Source organism: Diadema antillarum, unplaced genomic scaffold, assembly GCF_040938485.1.
Source record: "Diadema antillarum isolate AM-2024a unplaced genomic scaffold, OU_Dant_1.0 seq00000476_RagTag, whole genome shotgun sequence".
NCBI lineage: Eukaryota > Metazoa > Echinodermata > Echinoidea > Diadematoida > Diadematidae > Diadema > Diadema antillarum.
In genome coordinates, this window is record NW_027271443.1 from 124,696 (window position 1) to 139,924 (window position 15,229).

The 15,229-nt window shown below is 34.3% G+C and overlaps 1 protein-coding gene across 1 annotated transcript in view; it reads left to right on the forward strand.

Moving 5' to 3' along the window:
• The first annotated feature begins 297 nt into the window (after positions 1-297).
• The window catches only part of LOC139733434 (coatomer subunit alpha-like), a 46,753-nt gene continuing 31,821 nt past the window's right edge, over positions 298-15,229 (forward strand). The window contains exon 1 of the mRNA XM_071644252.1: positions 298-468. Within this exon, the coding sequence (XP_071500353.1) occupies positions 429-468 (40 nt within the window). The 5' untranslated portion in view covers positions 298-428. The remainder of the gene's footprint in view (positions 469-15,229) is intronic.

Consider the following 15,229-nt stretch of genomic DNA (forward strand, 5'->3'; position numbering starts at 1 on the left):
AACCGATTTTGATCAACTAAACTTTGAATTCATGTAAGAGTGATATGCTCAACACTATTTCATAACTTGTTTCTGTGGGCCTATCTCTCAAAAAGTTAAAAGCCTAATCCTCATCTCCACCAAAACTATACCATCCTATAACTTCACTTGATGTCTTACTAAACAGCTGGCACAAAAGTCTAAGATTGCTCTCGTGTGCAATGTGACGTGGCTACGCAAAATGCACATAATGTATTTACGTAGACCCACGTACAGTGTGCATCGTGTGCATAGTCCACACTCGTACTCACGGTACGGACACCCGTTACGTTGCATGCCGTACATGCAGATGTGGGTAAATCAGCTACTTCAATTCAAGAACGTCGTGAATAACAAGTTTGTAACACATATCAAGGGATTCGATTTGCCTGCAATCCTGCCCCAGCAATATGCTGACAAAATTTGAGACGAAATCGGCTCGAGTGAAAGGTAAGTACGGCTGAAACTGGTCTTGCTACTCTTGGCTTCATTAAACAAGTTGAGATTGCGTGAGTGGCATGCATCGTCAATCAATTGTGCATATGTACATGTACCGTACTGCATTGCTGCAACATAAATTTTTAATACATGGAGGAACAAACTTGTAATTTAAACTAGTCTCTAGTTGTACCTCCATGGGTATTCACAGTATTGAAATGTTTATGCACAAGGACGCATGTATATGAAACAGTCACGTTAGATACCCATGCCATGTAACCTATTTTCATCATGTTTATTAGCTACACGCAGCCGCTGTAGGAACAGCGGCTGCACCTCTATTCCTTCGCAGACGTTGTCATTTTTCAGTGTGGTTGTGCGACTCCTTCATGAATATCTTTATTAATCGTGGAAAACTAAAATACAAGGAATTATCGTAATCTATGATAATCATTCAATAATTGATATACGATTTTTTGTTTAATTACGTCAAAAACTCACCGAAATCTGTGGCTGAAATCAGGTCTGTAAACGTCCTTATTGCTTCACTCCTCATCTGCGTGTTATTTGAATGGCATTCACTCTCGTATACTACAACGTACAACGTAGGTAGTCGGAGAGGCGAGCCGGCCGTAATAAGGCAAAACAACGTAACTCAGAATATCATGTTCTGAGAAAAACGACTTTGAAAATTCAATTGGTTCCCATTTTTCCGTCATAGGAGCAAAACACTTTTGAAGCAGTGAAGTTTCTTAGGCATTACTAAAGAATATCTCGGGAAAATTTCAGTAAAATAGGACTTCCCGTTTTAGAGTAATTGCCATGTTTAGAATAGATACAACATTTTACCGAATCACAGCACTGTGCTAATGAGTAATTCTAGTTTGCCAAAAGAGCGTATCCTTACTTACGTTGTGCGAGAATCCTCACGCGGCAACATATCAATTAGGCAAAAGAACGTATCCTGACTTACGGCGCGTAAGCTTTCTCCCGCGAAGCCACTTCAGTATGCCAAAAGAACGTATCTTGACCTACAAATATCTGCGCCTCAACCCTTTCATCAATGTAATTAGGCAGAATGACGTATCCCAACTCTATGGCAACAATCTCTATGATTTATTTACTTTGACAATTTTGTTAACTGGATGATAAAAGTCCTGTTATGTGTTTTTGAATATACATAAGGAATAATAAAACACGTTAGCTTGCAAAATTATCGATGCAATTGAACATTTTCATTTTTTTTTTCTGAAAACTTACCGAGTATGTACTAAAATGTAATTAGTTGTTATCTACCAATTACCGTATATTTTTGTTTTACTTCATTTGCATACACAGTTTATAGTTTATTGAGATGTCCATTCTTTTTTATTATCTTTAGGTGTATGTTTTTTATCTCTTGATGTAAGATTTTTTTCATTGGGAGCATTATTATATGTGGTTTATCATTCATGTTGTTTTAACAAAAGCATGGATTTGGATTAATATTGACAACTAAAGTACGAGTTTATGTAAAGTCTGAAAATGGATTTCATTACACTTCTTATGCCATGTGCTACAATTAAGATGAACTTGAAATATGTATAATTTTTAGTATGAAAATGCATGAGTGGCAACTATTATGACTGTATGGGAACTGGCAAAAAAAAAAACTAAAATAAAATGGGTATAAAAAAGAATTGTATAGACATCTGCACATACACTTCGTTTCAAAGACACATACACGCATGTGTTAATATTGAGACTCCTGTTTTAATTTCTATCTTTTCTTTGATTCATTTAAGGATTTCCATTGAGATGAAAGGATTTGAACAGACAGAATAATATTAAGTACTTTGTTTATCGTTATAAGTTGTTGATGTTTGGTTGATTGCATGAATTGTATCCGTAAGGTTAAAATGCCTCAATTCTTTGAACAACAATAATAACAATGATTTATCAGGTAAGTATGAATCCAGGTTTTAATGTTTTTAGGTGTAACTTGACCACACACACACACACACACACACACGCACACACACAACCAAGCAAGTACAAAAAAAAAACACACACACACACACATCTCAGACTTGTCAGAGGTGCAAACATTCTCTCAGTTGAATAACTTTGAGATAGACATGACAGAAACGTAGATGCAGAGACTGATTTACATTTTCTTAAAGGTTTATAGGGGAAAAATGTGTGTACATCTGTTTCTCAAAGACAACAGCATTACAGAAATCATTCAATTATTTGCAAGTCTTAGAAATATGAAATAGGTATCTACGCTTTCTTCTTACAATCTAAGATAGAGTTTGATATGCCATTATGCTTTTATCACATTGAAAGCAAATCAGCAGTAACTATAAACATTATCATGATGGTAAAAGAAATAGAAAAAAAAAATGTAATTTACTTCCCGAGTAAAGTAGCCTTTATTATTACGTACCACAGTTGAACAGAACCATGGGACCAAAATTTTCAATTTCAATAGAACAGAACATATCTTTTTTTTTCTGGAGATTAGTTATACTTAGTTATACTATTACCATATCAGACCTTCGCATCAATTTTTACCTTGGAAGATCAGAACATCTACAAATTACAAATTATAAATAGCACACAATGTATTTTTAATCCTTACTGTTGTTGAAGATCAAGTGTAGTAAGAAGTAAATACTTGGGTAAAGAACAATTATCAGGCAGCTGAAACGAAGGGAGAATTTGCAACAGTATTCACTTTAAACACATTTCAATATTAAAACGTCTTATCACAACAGCGATTTGCTGTGCTGCAATACATCTGCGTTGTCTGAGAGCTCCCGGAGAGATTAGGCTCAAAATAAATCAAAATTATGCAGGAAATAAAGATTACTATTTCCCTGGTTTTCTGAAATATGTTGACAAGTTTCAATCAACATGATATTGATTTTGAGGGCAAGCATTTACAACAATATTTGATATGAGGGTAATTCCATGGGGTTGGGACTGAAATTGTGACATACAAGTTGAAAATTCAAGTTGGGTAAATTGAAATTTCCTTTTTCCCCCTGATTTGTTACTCCCATTCTTCAACATATTCCACTAGAAATCTGTTTATTACTTCGCACACTTTCAGTCAGCATGGGTAAACAGGTATGGCAAAATACCTATGTTACACGGACTTCATTTGTTGACATCCTTCATCATTTTGTGTTCTGAAATGATAACAATGAACACATCCACATTTTTTTCGTCCATAGCACATCAACATCTTATTTAACAGGCGCATGAGATCATTATTAGTAAGATTGTATGTTCTGATGTCAACTGCAAGCCACTTTTATTAACATGTTTTTTTCTACAAGCCATTAACAATTTCAATCAAAGGTTTAACTTTTTCATCAAGAGTGACACAATGACAATATTCTTAAAAGCACCACAATTGAAGCAAGTGATTTGTATGGGTATTCAAGCGAAAACATGATTTTATTGTTATAATCAGGGGTTTTCAGACAACAACCTCGCCCACGGTGTACTACCTATGTTACATGGACAGTATGTCTTTGTAACATAGGTACACTACGACATATCAACTGATTTCCTTTATTTTGGTGTGAGATGTTAAAACCTACACATATAGACTTTATGTATGTTCCCACAAATAACACTATTGACAGTTCTTTGGAATTATATCTACTGCCCACCTGTGGAACAATACCTATGTTACACAGACTTCAATTCTTTGTAACTCTGATATGAAGGAAGGCAGACTTAATCAGAAGAAGAAGAAGAAAGTGAAGCTTTACATAATTTGACCTAATATACACTAAGAACATCATCAACTAGTTGTCAACTAAAGAAAACTAATAAAGAGAAATCAGACAAGTCTTCTTGTCTTCTCCATGTTCTTTCTTTGAAATTAATTTCTGCTCTTTTGTCCAATGTCCATTTAGCCCTCGATTTTTGTTTTTTCTTCTGTCCATTTTCCCTCTGTGCAGTTTTCTTCTTGTCTAGTTTGTTACATTCGCTCTTCTTTGGTGTTGCTTTGTCGGCTTCCTCTCTGTTTGTGGAGTGCTGTGGATGTGTCCTTTTCACTCTTTCATGTAGTTTAACACGTAGCTGTGGTAGAGGAGGAGCCATGGCAGATTCATCAACAAACTGAACAAAAGGTGTAAAGAGAAATAGAATAAAAAAATTAAAAGAAAATTTTTGTCGGGGTTGACTATATATTCCTGTTGATGTATCTGTGTGTTTATGAATGGAATTAAATAATTTAAACAATTTTGCTTACATTTCTACCTCTTGGCATACCCATTAGCTAGAGTTCCATGTGTACTTCCCTCCAAAATTGAAAAAAAAAATGGGTTATGCTTAAAATGATGTAAATATTAATAGTAATAATATAGCATGTAAAACATAGGAAAATATAATTTTCATACTCTATGCTAAAAACTTGTTTTCAGATGCAAGCTACACTGAAGGAAGGGCAGGTCGCTGCCCCCAGTGTCCTAGCTAAGGTTAGGGCTAGGGTCAGGGTTACGGTTACGGTTATGGTCCTTTCAATAGACTCCCAAAATAATACTAGGCCCTATTTTATATTCATCCCCCATCGAAATTGTCGCCCTCTTTTTGAATGATAGTGTAGAGCAATAATAGTCCAACTTTGATTGGGGTTCATAATTTTATTGAAGCCTTTCCTACCCACTACCCACCCAAACTGAATAGGACACTGGCATTTTAGCTTTGAGACTTCACACGTGGGTGAACATGGAATAGAAATGGTGAATCCGTGTGAAATGTTAACAACTTCATCAGAGCATCTAACAGGTCAGTGAAATCTTGGATGGAAAACATTGACATTTTCGAAGTAAATCTGTTAAAGAGAAAGAATTTCACAGCTCCTAGTTCCCTCAATATCACCAGCAAAATAAGGCAAACTCTATTTCTCTAGTTCTGATGCAGTCTGGACATTTACGTTTTCCAACTAGTATATAGTGATTAATACTAACTCTAGCACGTCTACCTTGGTAGATACCTAATGACAAAAGGGTCCAAAAATTCACAATAATCGGGAGGTAAAACAATTTTATATTGCAGTGAAGATACACTGATATACTTTTGTATGGTTTTCTAAGAGAGGAATATATATGCTCCTTTTGCAGAGACCGGCATGGACGGAAAATTTGGCAATCAAAATTATGAACATGAACCTGTAACAAATATCTCAGTATGTGGGACTACAGTATCATCGTCCACAGTATTTTTGGCCAGTTCAGAGGTTTAGATGAATTTTTTTTCCTCTAATAGAGTTACAGAATATGACAAATGTTATTATTTTCGTAAAATAGCATAAAAGCTTACCAATTGACATCAGAAACATTAAAACTCCTGTACCTACGTTACATGGACAACGGCAGAAAAACAGATCTTGCGCTGTCCAGGTAGGTGTATATTGGCTGTGAGTAGTTTTTCTGCCATTGGGGGAGGACTGCCAGTGACATGAATACGATTGCTGAAGTTAGTAGCTCTTCTTTTTGTCGCGAGACACGTCTTTCCTTACCTACGTTACACGAAGAGGCCGGACATCGCACTGAAGTACAGTGATATGTTCCGTATTTTCTCGTTTATTTGGAGGATTTTGATGCTAATTTTTGGATAAGAATACTCCTGAAATATAAATCTCATTATAGAAATAAAGTTTCTAATCATATTATGATTGGAAGTGTATGTAAAACCATGCTATACCTATGTTACAACAAAAATTGCCATGGACATCGTTTGTAACATAGGTATGAGGTTGCTTGAAGATGCTCTGGTGTTCTTATTTTGTTACAAATGTTTATGTGCCTTATAGTCTTTGTAGAAGTCACCTTGCCTCTCTTAATTATGATAGGCATAATGCTGAAAGGTTGTATATTCCTGTTTTACATTGCCATGAAAATGGCATATATTTATGTCACAACATAAACCACAAAAAACCATGGGACATCATTAGTGAAACAGTCATAGACAAAATACATTTGTACACAGGCTTGTTTTTTTTTCATCAAATAATTCTTCACACATTTCTCTCCAAGAATAACTGCAAACCACGGACAATTATTTGATAAATTTTTCAGAATATGACTTTTATTCCCTACATAACATGAAAATCTAGAGAAGACCCAACCCCATGGAATGACCCATGAACAAGTGACAGTTTTACCTAAAGTTGATAATCATCATTTCAAAGGGCAATAAGCCCTCGTCATATTTTTTTTGAAATAGAATCTTTAGTTTCATATCAATATAAAAAAAAGAAATCTTTCTTGTGCCTTAATAACGTAAGAATAGTCATTAACATTTCACAGTTGAGTTTTGCGAGTTCTTAATTTAACTGTGAAAGATTTACTTGATCCTATATGGGCAATTCCATGGGAATGTGGACAAGGCACTAAAATTTCAACTTTATCATATTGCAAAAGAATTACTCATTATGTATTACCCATATATTGAAGTTAAAGAAACTCAAAGAATTATATCAATCGGTCAAATATTTCCCGAGAAACAGCTACAAATGTTGAAGACAATTTTTCAGTAATCGAAATTGCTAAAATGCATGCTTAACTTGATATAATTTTTTTAAATAGAAAAATTCTGCTAGCACTTCAATTAATTTATTTTAAAGAAGCAAATTGGTTCTACTTCAGTCTCCCATGAGGAAATTTTTATGCCACCTTCAAAAAATTTTAATCACCACATGAAAGTTCAGCCCTTGAGCCATGTAACGCGAGTTACCGAAACAAGAAATATTTTTCATTCTGAAGGAAGCAGTGGAGGTAATTTGTTGGGAATCATAATTTTCTAAATTCATCACACCCTGATACTGTACACAGGATATTGACTTGAATAAACACTGTTATCACATTAAAAAATGTCAATGAAAAGTGTAACGCGAGTTACCATGTAACACGAGTTACCGGCATGTAACGCGAGTTACCAACTATAAACACAAGTTTCCCCCAACATAAGCAAATTTTAGCACTTAATTGAGCTAGATTGTGGTGAAAACAATCAAATGCAGTGCTATACACACTACAGTATGCTGGACTGAAACAAAGGAGTGCAGCCTAATAAACTGTGATTAGCATCAAGGCCACTGATCACATGCCACATTGTAAGAGTCTAGCTTGGCTTTCACTGCATACTGTACATGTATCCAGCAGTGAATGAGACCATTAGATTTATCTTTTGAATTTCCTGCGTCAGTATTACAGAATTTTTATTACAGAATGCTATAAAGCACAGCAAGTGTTGGTTCTAATCCTTGTTCGGTGGTCTACTGAAGATGACACCTGTCCGGAGATCAGGAGGTTGTGGGTTCGAATCCTGCTCAAGTACGTATGCCCATGATTTTTTATCATGGCTACTAGTAAAACACTGATCAATTCAGTGAGCTTATTAACGTTGATGTAGGGCAATTTGTCAATCAGTTGCAATGAAAACATCTCAACGGAAGAATTTCATGAATTTGAATAATTATGCAGTACCCACTGCATGTTATAAGGATTAGAACCAGCACTTGCTGTCGGGCGAAAGCACGGTGGTCTAGTGGAGATGACACCTGTCCGGTGATCAGGAGGTCGTAAGTTTGAATACTGCTTGAGTATGTACGCCCATGACTTTTTTATCATGGCTACTACTAAAACACTGATCAATTCAGTGCTTATTTTTGTACGTCGATGTAGGGTAATACATTATAAGCCAGTTCGTATACACTGTAGCTCATGTACACATTGGTACAAATGACCTTTCTTTTTCCTCAGTTGATTCGGCACTTCACTTGTTTTCAAAGCAGCATTATGCATAAGCTTGCATGACATAACAATTTATGGAACTTCTGTTCAAAAAAAGAATGAACTTGCATTTAGATCAGGGGATCAGAATACTCCCATCAGTTTATAATTTAGCAGGCATCCATTTCATTGTTTTGTATTGAATGCAGTAACAGCTTATTTCCGTTTATATTGCAAAATACCATTCTTGCTGTCAGGTGGATGTGCTGGCAAGCATCATTTAGATAAGGATCGCATGAATAATCATCGCATCACAGATGCTTTATGTCAGTGAATTTACAAACCAAAATGCCTGTTCGTACAAATGATCTTTTTTTGTTCATGCACAAAGTGGAATTACGAACTGGTCTTTTTGTCAATCAGTTGCAAAGAAATGTACTAGTTTTCACTCCTCACAAAGATAGGATTTGAATTTTTGAAAGATTGTAAGCTGTTTCGTAAACTTGTATATGTAGGGTTTGATACTTTTATGTTTTGTTTTAAAAAGACTTTCAACATTTTTCATCTTTACACTCTGAAACTTACAATGTAATAATACACCTATATCATCTAGTATATGATCAGTTTCGCGGTAAAGGGTGTAACTTTCAATTTGTAGCCTTTTGGCCCACCCTGAACACATAGATTTACAGATCTCAAAGATTTTTTCCCATGTGAGTCACCATATGAGTAGCCACCTTGGGTAGCATAATCAGGTCCAGGTATTGATGCGTTTTGTTTTGACAGTCACATATGTACCTTCAAAATGACTATTTTGTTGCATTGAAATTTATATAACATTTTTGAAATGTTAATAATTTTCTACAGCAACTGCAGAGATCTAATTTTTTATGTTAAAAGCATAGTTGTATGGTCAATTGAAATGACCAAATTAGTTTGGTTTGTATCTGGCCCTTTGTTTTAGAATACTATGACTTCAAATTTGAGGTTTCGGAGGCTTCATTTTCCGTTAATAATTGTTTACAAACTTTGATGGACAGTAATGATGAGTGGATGTGTTTTGGTTACTTTCTTTTATGCTGAAAATAGTAAGGTACAGCTAAACTTTAGACTTACATCAAAGTTTACTTGATTCTTGGGCTATTTGAAATTTTGTGATAATTTTATTCCATCAAGTGAAATTTCCGTTAGCAGTTTTGAAGCCTCCGAAACAAAGTGTTTAGTCAAATAATATGAATATAGATAAGAGAAGCGACCTAATCTATATGTCAAAATGTAGGATATGGGGCCCTAACCTAATAGACCAAAAATAGTTAAGATCCGCCAAACTCTCTGAAAATAGGAGACAATACAAATTTTCCGTTAACACGTGAAGCCTCCGAGACGCATTGAAGCCTCCGAAACAGCAAAAACATCTAATTTCACATTTCTGATAAATTCTTTGAGTGTCTGCCCCAAATTATGCCATGAAATCATCAACAGACATGGACAGACAACAAAAATAATAAAAACATTATGATACTGCAATAATTTTTTGAGCTAAAACACTTTCTAGAGGAAAAGTGGTTTCGGAGGCTTCAAAAGGATGTTAACACTGCATTTTTGTGATTTTCTCTGGACAAAATCAAATTAGATTTATTGTTCACCCACCCAGTGATCGCTTATGACATATCTAAAGATATTTAATCACATTCAGTTTTCTGGCGGCTTTGTTTACTCACCAATATGGATTTACTAATACGATTTACCTATTTTTCTTAAACAGTGCAGACGTGTCACACATAACTCACCTTTTCATTCAGCAATAAAATATTGGCAGATGAGGATGTTGCCCAACAAATATGTTTAAACAGTGTATATCAACCAAAAAAGACACAATTTACCCATCACTTTCTACATAACATACATGATTTTCATAAAAACATACAGCATACCAAATTAATTTTCCAGATGTTTCGGAGGCTTCATGTTATGTTAACAGCATGTAAATGGAATGTTTTGATTACAATTTTGTTATTCTAAGTCTATCAAATAACTGTTTGGACTGAATGAGACTTAATGATTCCCCAAGCAAGGTGTAGATAGTTGTTTAAATGTATGAAAAGCACTTATTTTGAAGGTTTCCTTTTGAAACAATGGAACAGGCTAGATATTGTGAGTAATGAAAGTGACTTCCAGCTTGCGTGCATGCCCACATCATGCAACAGTAGTGCAACAAAGCAAGTAGTTGTGGATACATCAATGTTCTTATTAAAGTTGGATAACTCATTTTTACTCTTGAGAGAAGTTGAAGTGTTGTGACCATATTTGTATCACTCATTTGACTGGTTAGACTTTGTTAATGAAGACCAAACAATTACTTGATTATTTAGTGTTAAATATACTTTTTTTTAAAGAACTGAACACTATTCCTGTCCTGAAGATTCCAGGACTTCAATAGATGGTTATTAAAGAGGGAAGCATACACTTAACTAAGAAATATATTACTTTTGAATTTAAGGTTGTATCTTTTATGCATGATCAAGAGCAAATGGTGGAATATACTTTTTGGATTTTTACACTTTCGACTCACTATCATCTGAGTGTAATACATTGTAGTTTCGAAACACAATCTTTTACATACATGTCCATTTATAACCCACTGACAAATCCATTCCATTGTTACTCACATGGCATTTGTTTTTGCCATACTAAAATCCTGACTTTTTCAGCTTTCCATTTCTTAACAAGTTCTTTGGCTTTCATTTCCAATACTTATTTGGAGGAAAGTAATTAATCAATAAATTTGTGATTGGATTTGAAAATAGCTAACATCTTGCAGATTATCATTTCTGTGGTGTGACTTGGATCACAGGGTACTGTTTTGGAATTTTGACATTTGATTACTTCATTCAGACAGGTTTTCATGTCAATCTGTATGTCAGATTTGATACATGCTAGGTGCAACACAATCTTGATACTATACCCTATTTTCCATACTTTATTATGCTGGCAGGGACCACTTGACTATTTTTGATTAAACAAAATGTAACTTGTGTTATGAAACATCTCTTCGCAAACATGTGTGAGACTCTATGACATGTTTGCGGATGTAGTTCTCAATGCAGTAAATGGACAGTAATGGTTGGGATAGGATTGTTTATAAATGACATATAGACCTCTACTTATGAATGGCCTGTTGCCATGGGGTACATGCAGTTTACATGGGTGGGTGACTGGAGAAGTTATGTTCATGAAGAACAATATTGAAATGATTGAAATCTTTATAATCTGTTTAGTCCTGGCTTTTCTGGAAAAAGTTACAAGCCCCTAACTATTTTGAAATTCAAAGGGTTATATCTGTAGTCTGTGGGTTTATGTACTATTTAAAACAAACTTGTGGGTTTCTAACAAACTTTTAAACACATTTGCTGCTTTTTAATTTTTTGCTAAAAAGGTTGTCATTTTTAGAAACAGTAAAAGTTCCGTTAGCAATTTCTCAATGCGTACCTTCAAAAACAGGCCTCCTAGCTGTCACAGGAGTCACACAAACTGGAATTTTATAAAATAACTATAAAAAAAGAAGCCTTTGAAGAATTAAAAAAAAAAATAAAATGATATGAAACAGGGGTGACTTGTATACCACAGAAAAAGAAAGTAAAATTCTAACTATCATATATTATAGGGAACTATACATTTGGTGAACATTTTTTTTAAATTCAAATTCATACACAGTCATGGGTAGGGTATGTACATTTATCTTTTCAACAGGCGATTCAAAAAGATGAATGGGATCTTGACCATTTCAATTTCTATTGAGCTCCATGATAATATCACCAATATATTGATTATTCCACCTCCATTTTGATGATGACAGTTTGATGATGACCCTTACATGGAATGGCTGATCAGTGTTTAAGATTGCTGTTCAATGACCATGATCACTGCATTTGATAGCTATAGTAGGGGATATCAGGCATGGTCCAGATGCAAAAGAATGTTTATAAGCCTTTTTTCCCCTTTGATGCTATGTTGTAATCTAACCGTCATGTCATCACATAGTCTATTTTCTATCCCTTTCTCATCAACAGTTGAAATTGATTTCACATGTATATAAAACAATTATGATGGGTGGTTTATGTCAATATACATCCCACAAACTGCACTTATAAAGCAAGCAAACATAATCTTTGCATTAAGTCTGTAGCTACAGTTCTAACTCATTGAAAGTAATTCTTACTGCATTATGATGAAAAGTTTGACAAATGCATACAGCTGTACATGTGTGTAGCCTAATCATGTTCTGCATTGCCAAAGTCATGCATATGCAAATACAGTGTATGTATACAACTGAGCATAAAGATTTAAATATTTTCTTTGTCTCTTAACATATATGTTGGAAAGTCTTTTTTCTGCATACAAATAAATACTATTTTACGTGTTACAACATTGTTATTTATTTGGAAACAATCAGCTGCATTAATGTACTTCATATCACCTTAAAATGGACCATTTTTGCATGTTAACAGTCATGATGAAGCCTCCGAAACATGTGTTGCTGCTAACTTTAAGCCACAAAAAAAAAGATGTTCCTCATCAGTGTACTTTTATTGCTACTGTTGCAGTTTCCTTTAGAATCATATTGCCTCATGTAATGTCATAAATTCGAACTGAGCATTGCTCAAAGTGTACACAGTTTGTTATTCACTTTTGTGGAGGCCAATTTCCTTATAATAATACAGTGTCACGTAAGTACAATTTGTATGAAGGGTAAACATTATGCACTGCTATAAAATGTACATCTGTATACTGTTATTCACATTTTATTGATGCCCTGTTGTTATTCTAGCATGTAGTGATAGTTGCTTACTGTAGTTTTATTATTTTAAGTGAATACAGGACTAGAACTTTGTGTTAGCAATTTTGAAGCCTCCGAAACACACTAGTTTGTTAACTGAAGCCTCCGAAACTCACAAGTCTGAAAATTTCAACTTTGTCAAAAATAATCCAATTTCTTTGGGATTTGAGTTGATAAATGTTTCTTACCAAGAGATAATTTAGGGCTATGTTTAGAGTGGCTCTTGCTTCTAGAACATTCTTTTAACTTAAAAATAGTTTGTCAGGTATCATTTTTACCTTGGAATTTGAAGTTCACATCCAAATAATTGCAAGAGTGAATATCTGTTGGGGGAAAAGTGTTTTGATATTTCAAATATATGTTCACAGCAAATGAAAAGTTGCATTACATCCACCATTTATCTTCATTTGGTTGCTGTGGGTGACCAAAACATTCTTGTTGTTTTTACATAAATTTATCTAAAATTCCATAATTGTCACTTCATTTTTCATATTTAGCCTAAGAATTAAGCTCTGGAATGACAAAATATTGAAAATATAGACATTCCTATATAAAATAAAGGCAAAGGTAGAAATGGAAACACAACTTTAATTTTTGACCCTTCCAACATCAAAGTTACACCCTTTACTGTGAAACTGACCATATATATTCAAACATATTCAAGGTCTCTATGAGGAGTGAAGCTCTTATTAGTCTTAAACACACTCTTCTATTGGGTTTATTAGTAAAATATTTGTTTAACATTTATTCGTTTTACTATCTACACAAATAAGCATCTCTCAGATTATTCAACACAAGATTCAGTGCCATCAGAACAATTGTATGTCATCAATTTGTGTCACCCTGTGTTAGTGGACATAATGTAACGCGAGTTACCGTAACGCGAGTTACCGACATAAAGGCTCCCTACATTTTTCCAGGTCATTGTTACTCAACTTTGATATTGTTAATTTATGAGTCCTAACCCACTATCAATTCAAGGTAGGAAAACTTTTATCAAGATTGTCTAGTATGAGGAGACTTTCCAAAAAGAGGTCTTCATAGAATTGACCATGTCCTTTTTGTGTAACGCGAGTTACCGAAATTAAATGATTCAAGAATCCCAACACGTTTGTCCTTTATTTTTCTTTTTGGATTCATTTAGTTGGTTTATGTCTACTTAACCCTTGATGAAAAAAGTAACTTGTAGATCCTACCAATTACAAAGATATTGGCACATTATCCCAAAAATGTACCCATTATTTGTAACGCGAGTTACCGTGGAATTGCCCATATAAACAATCCGAGTGTTATTATTTTTCTTTTAGAGTTGACAGATCTAGTGCACAATCCACTCCATCTTTCATGAGATTCTGACGGGCGTGCAGAGCTGTTCTGAAATTTGTATAGTTGCTCCTTTCTCTGCTTTCGAACTGCTCGGTACACCACTGCAGGAAAATGAAAAAGAAACGCAAGAGAATAATTAACACAAAATAAAATGAGGCACTCTGTATTTTCCATAAAAGAAAGCTAGTGAATTTCAATTCTGCTTTAGTTATGTGATTAAATTCTTCATTAGACATGGTTGTTTGTAACAAATCCTCTCTCACAGACCCCCCCCCCCCTCCTAAAAAAAGCAAAGAATATGAGAATGAGTATTTATGAAGAGTTTGTTCGCAAAACTGATAAGTCCGTTTTTGAAGATTCTAAAGTACAGTCTCTCTCATAAAGTACAATATGATATCTTTTAAATTATATACTGGTCAGTCCATAAAATGGAACATTTTTGAAGTTGTGGTAAAAAGAAGCAAACAATTTCTTATTATTCTCTTTATTTTTCTTGACCCTTAATCGCAAATATCTCCATTTGGCAAATATGGACTTATCGTATTTTGCAGACAAACTCTTCAAATAATGAAATACACTCACAATATCTATTATTCAGCATCATACAAATGCCCCTTGAGGATGCACAAGGCTGTGTGTTTGTTTTGAGACAGAATATGGTTACCATTTCATCAGTTTTCATTAAATATTATTATTTTTATCGCTAAGGAATGAACTGTGAAATGTGGTAGTCTCAAATTATCAGAGAGTCATCATCATGGATTCTGCCTTCTTTTTTTAATTTTTTTTTTATTTTTCCAAATGCCGGCTTGTGTCGCTAGTGATAATGACAAAGGTGGGATTCATTTCTGCCCCCTTCTCCTAATACTTTTTT